Source organism: Oncorhynchus clarkii, chromosome 30 (genome assembly GCF_045791955.1).
Source record: "Oncorhynchus clarkii lewisi isolate Uvic-CL-2024 chromosome 30, UVic_Ocla_1.0, whole genome shotgun sequence".
Lineage (NCBI taxonomy): Eukaryota > Metazoa > Chordata > Actinopteri > Salmoniformes > Salmonidae > Oncorhynchus > Oncorhynchus clarkii.
Window position 1 is genome coordinate 13,980,004 of NC_092176.1, and position 13,379 is coordinate 13,993,382.

Genomic DNA, 13,379 nt, shown 5'->3' on the forward strand with positions numbered 1-13,379 from the left:
TCCCCGCATCCCAATAACATTAGATTATTTCAAAGGTTATATCTGTTGTTCAAATCAATTGAATGTTATATAGTCATTTACGATATAATATCCTATGAGTAAATACTGAGATTATAACAGGGAAAACTACTTGGATAGAGGAAAAAAAAATACCTGAACAACTGAATTTAGATTTCACGTAAGCTTTGGGAATCATTCCGTATTGATGAAAACATATTTAAGGCCATTGGTTACTTGTGTCATATATTTATATTATAATAACTAATAAATAGTGATAAATAAGAGACAAAACAACATATTTCTGAGTACAACACTAAGTTGAGCTACAGACACTTCTGAGGCTGGTAGCCAGTAGTCAGGGAATCATGCTCATTCTTCATCATTCTAAGGGCTGTGATATATAGAAACTGCTAATAACATTAAGGCAATGTTTTAGTAACATTATTAAAACACAGATAAAATGGTAGATGTTTTACCACAATCTCCAAACGTGACAACCATGCAAATCTACACCTAATTAGGTAACAAAATAACCCCTTGTCAGGACTCGACTGAAAACTTCAGCCATTGGAATGCTATGATTATCACCTTAAGACATTGTTACATCTTAGACACAGACAGGAAAGGGAGTAACTGTTGGTGAGAGTGCTGTCTCTCCGAGACATTCAGTGTAATTCAGCACTGTGTGATCTCACATATGTGTTTTATCATCTAGGTCAAGCTATTAGGCAGCTGCAGGGACCGCTGCAAATCTGTCAGATTACAGAGGCCTCATGAGGATGAGGGATGTCCTATGGCTGGCATAACTCCCAATCTCTGTTTGCCAATATGCTTTTAAGCAGCAGCACCACCACCACCACCAAATACCCTGTTCTGGTACATCATGCACTGGGTTTGTACTTGCCTTACAAAAAGCATGTATTAAATCATATGCCCATAAAATTGTCAGAGACTCCAGTCACCCAAGTCTTAGACTGTTCCCTCTGCTATCTCACGACAAGCGGTACCAGAACGGCAAGTTTAGGTCCAAAAGGCCCCTTAACAGCTTCTACCCCCAAGCCATAAGACTGCTGAACAATTAATCAAATGGCCACTTGGAGTATTTACTGTGACACATGCCGCCCTCCCCATTGTCACTTTACCCCTGCCTACATGTACAAATTACCTTGACTAACCTGTAACCCCGCACATTGACTTGGTACCGGTACCCCCGGTACATAGCCTCGGTATTGTTATTTTATTGTTACTTTTTATTTTATTTTTTACTTTAGTATTTTTAGTAAATATTTTGTTTACTCTTTCTTGAACTGCATTGTTGGTTAAGGACTTGTAAGTAAGCATTTCACTGTAACGTCTACACCTGTTGTATTCGGTGCATGTGACAAATACCATTTGATTTTAAATTTTTATTTCATATGTTTATAACTCTCGTTATCCCTCTTGTGTATGAGGAGAAATGAGAATAAAACAATAGCTAAAACAATCCATGTGCTTTTATATCAGCTGGTTGTATAATCTAACCTCATGCTAGCAGAGCGACGGGGAATGGGCCGCTGTCTAGTTATTGTGCATGGGAAAAAACCCTTCTCAGTAGAGATTAAGTTCATTGACAAAATGTGGGACACATAAGAGAGAGTGAGGTCATGGGATAGGAGTCTGTGGATTAGGTGAGAGGTTGAAAGGTCTTCTCACCCCCTAGTCACCATTAGAAGAATTGTCACTTGACCATCTCAAGTCGAGTCGGGTCACTATAATACGAAGTGAGGTACCAAAATATAGTGTGTGTGTGATATGCTGATTGGCCTAGTCACGGATAGGGGAAAGACACAGATTAATTAAGGAGAGTACCATCTGAGAGATGCCATCATCAGTGAAATGTATCACAGTTCGGAGAATACACAAAATAAATCAATATCTAAAAAAAACCCAGAAAAGGTACGTTTAAGAAACTTTAGCAATGTTGTTGATTTGCATTTGGCTGAGCAGCCACCAGCGTGAGGGAGCTACAGAGGTGGTCACAGGGGTTGTAAGTAGAGCCACATGACCCACTGACAGAATCTAGTCTCTCCTCAGGCGAGAATAATGCTTGTGTGTGTGTGTGTGTGTGCGTCCCCACAAGAATAGTAAACAAACAACAATTTGACCAACTGGGGACATTTTGTTCATCCCCACAAGGTCAAATGCTATTTCTAGGGGGTTTAGAGCTAAGGTTAGAATTAGTTTTAGGAGCCAGGGTTAGTTTTAGGGTTAGGTTTTGGGGTTAGGGTGAAGGTTAAGGTTAGGGTAAGAGTTAGGGTTGGATAAAATAGGATTTTGAATGGGACTGAATTGTGTCCCCACAAGGTTAGTTATACAAGACTGTGTGTGTGTGTGTGTGAGAGATAGATAATTTTTCAGCCGATGATTGTCAAGCAAATAACTGCCCGTCTCACAGTAACTGACCATTAATTAACATAAACACATTTAGCATCTCCTGGCTTCCACACAAGCCACTGATGCAGACCTTTGGAACAGCTCCATTTAAAAAATGCTAATAAATCCATGTAATATAGCCTACACCTTCACAATTAATCCATTATTTATTTTAGACAGGTCTAAAGAAGCATGATATTAAGAAAATGTGGTCTATTTCAGAAGAACAGAATAGCATACTCTGAGTTGTCCTTATGTTAGGTTCTAACCTGGCTATGCCATATGGCTGGGGGCTACACTAGTTCATTTAGCAGACAAGATTTGCTTAGAATTCCGTGGCATTATTTTATAGTTTGAAGAATACAATTGAACAAAGTTGAATAAAATAGAAAGGATATTTTCTCCAAACTCACACTCGGTTATTCTGCGTTGAGCGGTTAACAAATAAATAGGTACTCCTATATGCTTAATTTAGAGTTATTAATTTAACTTTAGTTGTTCTACAAACGTTGGTCTATCTGTTTTGATTTTTAACACATTGTAAGGCTGCATGATGCGACGAATGATGACTTGAAAAAAGCTTGAAAGGCATGAGATCTGTTTTGTTTTTTTGCGTAGGCTGTACACACTACATCAGTCCCTCATTCACAATTTGACAAGCACTTGATAATGCCTCGAATTTCCCGGCGGCATCCCCTTTGTGTGGCCATTAAGCACCCTAAAAATATCAATGTCTTTTGCGTCCAGTGGCTGTTGTGCCCTTGGCCTGGAATGCTGCACGCTCCGAAGCACCTCTCACTCACATGGCTCTCCAGCAGTGATCTGGTCTTTCTCACAGGCTACAAGTGAAGACAGACACATCGGGGACGCAACTGTGCACGTCCTTATACAATTCCGAGGTGCATATTGAAGATATTGGGAAAACTGTCCATTTACTTTTAAACAGCCAAAAATAAGAGTAGGTCACTATCAAAAGTGACTGTAATTGCATTATGCATGTAATGCTTTTATTATAGGTGCATTTTTATGGTGAAAATTATTTTACTCAAACTTGAAACTTACACATTGCTTATGTATGCCCGTTAGGCTCTGCACCCCTTGTAAAGCGGATTAATGTGATTAATTCTAAGAAGTTATTGGCCACTTTAGTTGTGATACGAAACATATAGGCTGCATGACGTGTGCGACTAGGATTTGAAAAAGTTAATTACATTTGCATCGATGTCAGACAAAGTGCTGAGTACCAGGCAGTTAGCAAGTTTGGTAGGCTACTAACAACCATCAGCAGCATCAGAGCTTGGAGAAGCCTAATTACCGTGACTAAACGGTCACATGGAATTTGACTGTCTTCATGACTCGTGACCGCCGGTGTGGCAGTAATATGGTCGCCGCAACAGCCCTAATCATGATTCAATGTATGCCATAATCATAAGCACTTTCCATCTTCCAAAAACATTCAATTGTGAGTGCCAAAGGGACGTTAAAGTTGAGAGCAATGCTAACAATAAAAAAACACCTGTGCTGGTTTATTGAAATAAATAATATAGTAAACAATGCTGGATAGCTATAAAAAGGTATGTTCCCATATTAACAGCTATAAATATGTTTCATAATGAGAGTGAGTCCCATCCTGTGATGTGTGTTTACTAATGCAGAGAAACAGAGCCTTGTGGGGTTACACACCAACTGTATGAGGCCAGTCACATGAGGGAGGGGTGAGAAGAGAAGAGAGTGAGGTAATGAAAGCAGTAAAAGTATATGAGCAGGAGCAGATAGACGATAATGGCCCACTTGAATAAGAATGGCTCCCTTCTTACATATCATCTCTTTGCCTGCTGCTCCTCAGCAGACCGGGATGGAGTGGTGTGGAGGGTGCTGGCGTCATGCTGTCCATTCGGCTGCACAGACTGGACTGTCTCTACCAGGCTGCCACTGGGGAGCACCACATACCTGGCTGCCATATCCTTGGGCTGCAGCTCCCTCAGGCCCTCCTTACTGTGCCAGATCCCATAGCCAAAATACACAAGCAGACCTGGAGAGGTGCAACACATACTGTTAATTGAATTTGAATATTCTAAAAAGCAAATGGTATTTGTTACAGCATTGGGTAGCACTTTTGAATATTGTTTGACTACATAATCAGAATCACACAGACATGTTGTTATTGTTATCATACTGTATGTGCAACTCTGTTGAGAACATACAGCTATAGCAGGAATATGGCGGTGCTTAACAGTCACCACAGCCTATAGACACATCTTGGCCCATCCCATCTGTGTGTTATGGCCACAACTTTCACCAGGGAAATTATTACTTAGACATGGCTTAGCCCAAGCCTCTGTCATGTCCAATATTCCCTGTGAAGCCAGTTAAATCTCTGTAGGCAGACAGGTGTGTTTAAATGGTTCACATGGTCCAGAAGACCTCTGAGCACATACAGCCACTCATGTTTCCTTGATGATCCATTTTTATGACAGCAATCTCTATAGCCAATTAACACCTTCTTACTGCAGCAGGTGTTGGCTAGAAAACTCACTGTCTCTTCAGGGGTTTACGCTCAAGAAACCTGCAGATGTTTTAATACAAACTTGTACCATGTACAAAACCAACTATTTATCATCAATCAGTATTAAGTAACCATACTATTTGTTGATCATTTAGGTTAAAAAGGCACAGTATTTCAACCACTGAATGCAACCATTTCAGTTCTGCCTGACATGATGTTTGGCTTACAAGGCCTGTCAGTGCTACATAGCACATGGTCTTTACACAACACATATTTGTGCCATTAGCAGACATAATCTTACCTGCAGCCACCCATACAGTAAAGCGGATCCAGGTCATGGGGCTGAGCTTCAGCATTAGGAACACATTCATGAGGATGCTTGCAGCGGGAATGAATGGGACCAAGGGTACCTAGAAATATTACAACAGCAAACAACCATACTGACATGCATTCAAATTTGTCAAATAGCCCTCCTCAATTTCATAAGTCTTAGTCACTGACAAAAAGGAAGCTGGAGAGCCAGAAAGACCACTAGTCTTCACTAAAAGATGAATAGAGCTTGGTTAACTTAATTTAATTCAGCAGAATGAATAGGTTGGTGCCAGGGGGAACATGGGTCCTGCTTGAGCTCACAGAAATGTCTGCCTCTCAAATATGAGTCACAGAAACAGCTTTTATTTTATATGAGGAGCAGACCGACCACACAGCGGAGAGTGAGTGTCTTCTGGCTGATAATGTGGCTCCCTGAGTCTCTGTCTACTGGGCTATAGGCAGTCTGGGCTCTAGTCAAACTGAGCAGAGTTTATCACACCTGAAGTGTAGCGACAGCTACAATTAGTCTGTGAGAGACTTAAAACTCATAAAGAGTAGTATCAGTTTATCATAGCTACATAAGAACTTAGGTAAATATAAAAGGCTGTTTGCTCAACTCCCCAGGCAGACAACATTATACAGATAATAACTCTAAGAAGAGGGTTTTGTTCTGCTTCCCTAACTTTATGGGTGGGCCCACACTATTCTATACAAGTGAAAGTCAACAAAGTTGTGAATGGCTTTACATTTAAACTTTGGGCATCTGAGCAGACATATAATACAAAAGTGAGAATCTGTTTGGCTCACCTGGAAGGTTTTGGTGTTGACATGAGGTTCATGGGCATATATGATGACCAGGCAGAGAAGGAAGGTTGAGCCAAACACCACTATTAGCAGGGCGATGCTCCACGTAGGCAGCTGAAGCTGGTTACTCCCAAACACAAACACGGCACAAAGGGACACTGAGCTCACCATCACCGCCAGCACAGAAAAGGCCACCACTTCCCCTGGCTCAAAGTCCCCCAGCATCCTGCCCAGGTAAGGCTCCCAGCGGGCCTTCAACACCCCTGGGGCACTCCGTTCCCTGGTCTTCTGCATCTCCACCAGCTGCAGCTTGTCTGAGAAGGACTCATACTCCTTCAGCTCCCCACTGTCCTGAGCTATGATCTGAGACTCTGAGACTTCAGGCGAGGGCTCAGGGTTAGAGTTGGGGGAGGTAGTGGAGTTAGCCTTGGAACTGGTCTTCTCTTTCTCAGGCTGGAAGCGCAGCACGATGACACTGGCTGCCACAAAGGTGTAGGCCAGGAGGGTGCCGATGGACAGGAACTGGACCAGGGCCTCCAGGTCAAAGATCAGGGCCATGACGGCCATGAGGAGGCCAAACACCAAGATGGCATTAACAGGGACCTTGGTGACAGGGTTGACCTTGGCGAAGAAGGAGAAGAAGAGGCCATCTTCCGCCATAGCGTAAACAATCCGAGGGAGAGAGAAGAGGTTGCTGAGTAGCACTGTGTTCATGGCTGGAAAAGGGGATGGAGAGAGAGTCACATTATCAGCCCAAGAGACCTACTGTATGAAGTAAAAATAAATGTTATACACATTTGCCCTTCAATCATTTATATCATCAACTAACCAAAATAAACTTAATGACATGATACATTGGTGTAGCCTCGTAACTACCAGATTGACTACTGCTGCGCTATCATGATTCCGTGGTAGCAAACCATTCATGTAAGCTTAGCTAGGCTAACATTGGTGTGGTTACAGTCTTTCAAGAGACACTTACCACAGATGGACCCTACTGCCACAATGTAGCCAGCCCAGCTGTAGCCTCGGCGGAAGAAGGCGTCAGACAGGGCTGAGTTTGGGTCGAGCGAGTGCCAAGGCACCATGAGAGTGAGGACTGTGGAGACCAGGATATAGGCTGTGGCGGCCATGCCCAGGGAAATGGCTGTGGCCATGGGAATGGCTCGCTGGGGGTTCTTTGCCTCCTCGCTGGAGGCTGCAATCACATCGAAGCCAACAAATGCGTAAAAGCAGGTGGCTGTGCCCGCCATTACCCCATTAACACCAAATGGTGCAAAACCTCCTTCCTTCTGGCTCCAGTTGACTGGGTCGGCTAGCACGAAGCCAAACACCAAAATGAAGAGTATGACAACTAGACTAACGGCTGAGAAGATGTGGTTGAGCCAAGAGGAGACTCGCACTCCGAAGGTTATGAAGATAGTGGCAACAACTAGAATCCCGGCAGCCAGCAGGTCAGGGTAGTGGGCGATATAGGGAACATTCCACTTCATTATGTGGTTCTCTGTGTAGTTCTGGATGGTGTGGTTAAACATGGAGTCCAGGTAACCACTCCACGCCCGCGCCACTGCGGCTCCACCAATCATGTACTCCAACACTACGTTCCACCCAATGAGAAAGGCCCAGATCTCTCCACAAGAAACATAGGTGAACATGTAGGCCGAGCCCGTTCTGGGAACACGAGCTCCGAACTCTGCATAGCAGAGGGCAGCCATCAGGGAGGCGATGCCTGCTATGAGGAAGGAGAGGACCACGGCAGGTCCAGCGGTGTCCTTGGCAACAGTGCCAGTCAGGACATATAGGCCAGAGCCCACCATGCCACCAACACCCAGCAGGGCTAGGTCCACCATGGTCAGGCAACGCTTCATTGACGTCACCATCAAGTCATCATCCAGGGTCTTCAGTCGGTTCAGCCTCTGGCAGAAACGCACTGCAGGGACACAGCCACGCCCACAGGTCGCCATGGTTACAGGATCACACTCAGCAACTGGACAGGGTCTTATCAGTCAAGATGCTCAAACTGGATCCATTCTTCTCCTGTTCGACTAACCTGAGAGACAAAAACACACATGCATACCATCATGCAGGGACAAAGCAGCCATCATTGAATTTGCCCTGAAGCCTGTGACTTCAGAGCAGGTAGACAAAAGCAACTCAACTCATCCATCGATCACCTATCCACACTGCTGCCGGATGTCATATTGCTGATGATGCTGTGCTTTCCATGTCTGCCCTCATCAAAAGGTGGAAACAACATGTTCAGAATTGCAGACAAATTTTTCATATTTGCCTTATCTTAATAAATGTCTATTGGGTCTACCTGAGTAATGTAAAACCTATAAATAAAGCTATAAAGTATGCAATTTAACTAAATGTGATCGCTCTGTCTAAGAGTGATCAATAACTGTCCATACTAAAGAGTTCAAACATCTGCTCTGGGTGTTTGACACGTCTTCTATTCACTGGCAGTCCAATTGGCCTAATGATGATAGGCCTGTTGGCTATTATATTCAGCTTCCTGTAATGAGACTGACTAGAAGTAGCCTAACCATATTCATACACAGCTGTTTGGTTATGATTTAACGCTGCTGTACCAAAATCAAACATCAATGGACGTTTTATGTGATAGAATACATTTACAAATTGGACCATCGGTAGGCGGCTTTTCTGATGCACCGTTTCCGACAAAACTGCGCGCTGCGAGCATATGGCGAGTTGTGCCTCAATGCTAAAAATACATTACGTAACGCTTTTATTCCCTAGAAATAAACACCAACACAAAGTGAAGCGACCCATACATCTGTCCTCCATAATAACCGGGTGATTCGTGTGAAATAGAATGAATGGCTTTATGTGCGTCGTTTTCACAAAATCCACATTAATAATTTAAAAGAAAATGGAAACTCATGCAAATATTATTCATGACAAACGATAAGCTATTTCAATAAAGCAATGGCTGACTATTCTATGAAATTTTACGTTTTATATTGCTTTATTGTGGCACAAACAAGGTGGTTCAATAGGTAGCCTATGGCAAGAGCCAGGTGAGAAACACAACCATTGCTGCTATTCTGCATATATAGTGTAATATAAAACGCTCTATTATGGTAACAAATTAATTTATTGGTTTACCTTGAATGCTGAATATTGCTTATCAGTAGCCTATCTCGGGCCCGGTTGATATCCCTTGAAGCTCAACAGAAGGGAGGAAGGTGGAGAACCAGAGGATTGTGAGCTGACCGAGCTCTCTTCTTAAAGGCATAGTACTGGTCTATTGTACATCTGATGACGATAGGATCAGCCATCAGACAAGCGTCGCATACCCCTTCTCAGACATTGCATGCATCATCAGTTCCTTGCCATCGACTGTATCACCGAATGACAGATTGCTATAACATAATATGGATATCCGAAACTTAAAATACTAATCCACAAGTTATAAAATCTGGAATAAGTCAGTAATGCCTGGGAAATGTTTAAATGGATAGTTCAAGAAAATTCTAAAATTCCACAATGGTTTCCTTACCTTGTTAAAAGTAACCTGTTGTATGACAACAATCCATGCTTTTGGTTTAGTTTTCCTGTTACTGTTTTCACATGCTAATGTTTTAACATAATGACATAAATCCCATTCAAGTCATGGGACAGATATTAGCATTTTTCATGCACCATCTCCAAATCAACTGAAAGTATCTATAATTGATTGTGAAGCTCTACAAAGTCACTTATATATGTTTGAACATGATGCTGAAAAATTCTAATATCGGTCCCATGACTTTAGCATGTGGAAACAGTGCCAGGGAAACTCAACCAAAGCTCTGCCTGGTATGGCAACTGCTTGGCCTCCGACCACAAGGCACTATAGAGGGTAGTGCGTATGGCCCAGTACATCACTGGGGTCAAGCTTCCTTCTATCCAGGACCTCTATACCAGGCGGTGTCAGAGGAAGGCCCTAAAAATTGTCAAAGACTCCAGCCACCCTAGTCATAGACTGTTCTCTCTGCTACCGCAAGGCAAGTGGTACCGGAACGCCAAGTCTAGGTCCAGGAGGCTTATAAACAGCTTCTACCCCCAAGCCATAAGACTCCTTCTACCCAGACTATTTGCACCCGCCATTTACACTGCTGCTACTCTATGTTATTATCTATGCATAGTCACTTTAATAACTCTACGTACATGTACAGTGCCTTGCGAAAGTATTCGGCCCCCTTGAACTTTGCGACCTTTTGCCACATTTCAGGCTTCAAACATAAAGATATAAAACTGTATTTTTTTTGTGAAGAATCAACAACAAGTGGGACACAATCATGAAGTGGAACGACATTTATTGGATATTTCAAACTTTTTTAACAAATCAAAAACTGAAAAATTGGGCGTGCAAAATTATTCAGCCCCCTTAAGTTAATACTTTGTAGCGCCACCTTTTTCTGCGATTACAGCTGTAAGTCGCTTGGGGTATGTCTCTATCAGTTTTGCACATTGAGAGACTGAAATTTTTTCCCATTCCTCCTTGCAAAACAGCTCGAGCTCAGTGAGGTTGGATGGAGAGCATTTGTGAACAGCAGTTTTCAGTTCTTTCCACAGATTCTCGATTGGATTCAGGTCTGGACTTTGACTTGGCCATTCTAACACCTGGATATGTTTATTTTTGAACCATTCCATTGTAGATTTTGCTTTCTGTTTTGGATCATTGTCTTGTTGGAAGACAAATCTCTGTCCCAGTCTCAGGTCTTTTGCAGACTCCATCAGGTTTTCTTCCAGAATGGTCCTGTATTTGGCTCCATCCATCTTCTCATCAATTTTAACCATCTTCCCTGTCCCTGCTGAAGAAAAGCAGGCCCAAACCATGATTCTGCCACCACCATGTTTGACAGTGGGGATGGTGTGTTCAGCTGTGTTGATTTTACGCCAAACATAACTTTTTGCATTGTTGCCAAAAAGTTCAATTTTGGTTTCATCTGACCAGAACACCTTCTTCCACATGTTTGGTGTGTCTCCCAGGTGGCTTGTGGCAAACTTTAAACTACACTTTTTATGGATATCTTTAAGAAATGGCTTTCTTCTTGCCACTCTTCCATAAAGGCCAGATTTGTGCAATATACGACTGATTGTTGTCCTATGGACAGAGTCTCCCACCTCAGCTGTAGATCTCTGCAGTCCATCCAGAGTGATCATGGGCCTCTTGGCTGCATCTCTGATCAGTCTTTTCCTTGTATGAGCTGAAAGTTTAGAGGGACGGCCAGGTCTTGGTAGATTTGCAGTGGTCTGATACTCCTTCCATTTCAATATTATCGCTTGCACAGTGCTCCTTGGGATGTTTAAAGCTTGGGAAATCTTTTTGTATCCAAATCCGGCTTTAAACTTCTTCACAACAGTATCTCGGACCTGCCTGGTGTGTTCCTTGTTCTTCATGATGCTCTCTGCGCTTTTAACGGACCTCTGAGACTATCACAGTGCAGGTGCATTTATACGGAGACTTGATTACACACAGGTGGATTGTATTTATCATCATTAGTCATTTAGGTCAACATTGGATCATTCAGAGATCCTCACTGAACTTCTGGAGAGAGTTTGCTGCACTGAAAGTAAAGGGGCTGAATAATTTTGCACGCCCAATTTTTCAGTTTTTGATTTGTTAAAAAAGTTTGAAATATCCAATAAATGTCGTTCCACTTCATGATTGTGTCCCACTTGTTGTTGATTCTTCACAAAAAAATACAGTTTTATATCTTTATGTTTGAAGCCTGAAATATGGCAAAAGGTCGCAAAGTTCAAGGGGGCCAAATACTTTCGCAAGGCACTGTACATATTACCTAACTGCATTGTTGGTTAAGGGCTTGTAAGTAAGCATTTCACTGTAAGGTGAACCTGTTGTATTTGGCACATTTTTTTAATTTAATTGTTGTCATACAGTGCCTTCAGAAAGTATTCACACCCTTTTACTTTTTCCATGTTTTCCACATTGTGTTACAAAGTGGGATTAAAATGTATTTAATAGTCAACGATCTACACAAAATATTCTGTAATGTCAAAGTGAAAGAAAAATTAAAACTTATTTTTAATTAATTAAAAATAACACTAATAGATTTTGATTAGATAAGTATTCAACCCCCTGAGTCAATACATGTTAGAATCACCTTTGGCAGCGATTACTTTCTGGGTCTTTCTGAGTCTTGTACAATATTTGCCCTTATTCTTTTTTAAATTCTTCAAGCTCTGTGAAGTTGGTTGTTGATCATTACTAGACAGCCATAGATTTTCAAACTGATTTAAGTCAAAACTGTAACTAGGCCACTCAGGAAATTCAATGTCATCTTGGTAAGTAACTCCACTGTATATTTGGCTTTGCATATTAGGACTTTGCCTGTGCTTGAATCTATTCCATTTCTTCATCCCAAAAAACTCCCCTAGTCCTTGCCGATGACAAACATACCCATAACATGATGCAACCACCACCATGTTTGAAAATATGAAGATTGGTACGCAGTGATGTGCTGTGTTGGATTTTCCCCAAACACAATGCTTTATATTCAGGACAAAAAGTTAATTTCTTTGACAATTTTTATTGCAGTATTGCCTTATTGCAAACAGGATCCATGCTTTTGAATATTTTAATTCTGTACAAACTTCCTTATTTTCACTCTGTCATTTAGGTTAGTATTGTGGAGTAACTACAATTGTGGAGTAACTACAATCCTCAGTTTTCTCCTACCACAGCCATTTAACTCTGTCACTGGTTTAAAATCACCATTGAGGTGCCTCCTGAGTGGCACAGTGGTCTAAGGCACTGCATCGTGGTGCTTGAGGCGTCACTACAGACCCCAGGCTGTGTCACAACTGGCGTGACCGGGAGTCCCATAGTGCTGCACACAATTGGCCCAGCGTCGTCCGGGTTAGGGGAGGGTTTGGCCGGGGGGGCTTTACTTGGCTCACCGCGCTCTAGCGACTCCTTGTGGTGGGCCAGGTGCCTGCAGGCTGACTTCAGTTGTCAGTTGAACAGTGTTTCCTCCGACACATTGGTGCGGCTGCCTTCCGGCTTAAGCAGGCGGGTGTTAAGAAGCGCAGTTTGGGGGGTCATGTTTCACATGACTCAACCTTCGCCTCTCCCGAGCCCGTTTGCAGCGATGAAACAAGATCATAATTGGATATCACAAAATTGGGGAGAAAAGGGTGGTAAAATACAATTGATAAAAACATTTAAATCACCATTGGCCTCATGGTGAAATCCCTGAGCAGTTTCCTTTATCTCCATCAACTGAATTTGGAAGGATGCCTGTATCTTTGTAGTGACTGGGTGTATTGACACACCATCCCAAGTGTAATTATTAACTTTACCATGCTCAAA

General features: G+C 42.4%; 1 protein-coding gene across 5 annotated transcripts; it reads right to left on the reverse strand.

The window, feature by feature from the left end:
• Positions 1-1,206: 1,206 nt before the first annotated feature.
• LOC139389254 (cationic amino acid transporter 4-like) lies at positions 1,207-9,266 on the reverse strand. 5 transcript variants are annotated; one of them, XM_071135792.1, is made up of 6 exons: positions 9,167-9,249; positions 8,209-8,262; positions 7,017-8,084; positions 6,038-6,750; positions 5,220-5,328; positions 3,585-4,444 (listed from the first exon to the last, which is right to left on the reverse strand). In XM_071135792.1, exons 3-6 carry the CDS (start codon positions 7,996-7,998, stop codon positions 4,233-4,235), a joined length of 2,016 nt encoding a protein of 671 aa, XP_070991893.1. In that variant the 5' UTR covers positions 7,999-8,084; positions 8,209-8,262; positions 9,167-9,249; the 3' UTR covers positions 3,585-4,232. The 5 variants fall into 5 exon arrangements, with proteins under 5 accessions (XP_070991891.1, XP_070991893.1, XP_070991892.1 ...); XM_071135791.1 differs by having other exon boundaries at positions 8,194-8,262; XM_071135790.1 differs by lacking the exon at positions 8,209-8,262 and having other exon boundaries at positions 1,207-4,444; positions 9,167-9,266.
• Between the last annotated feature and the right edge of the window lie 4,113 nt (positions 9,267-13,379).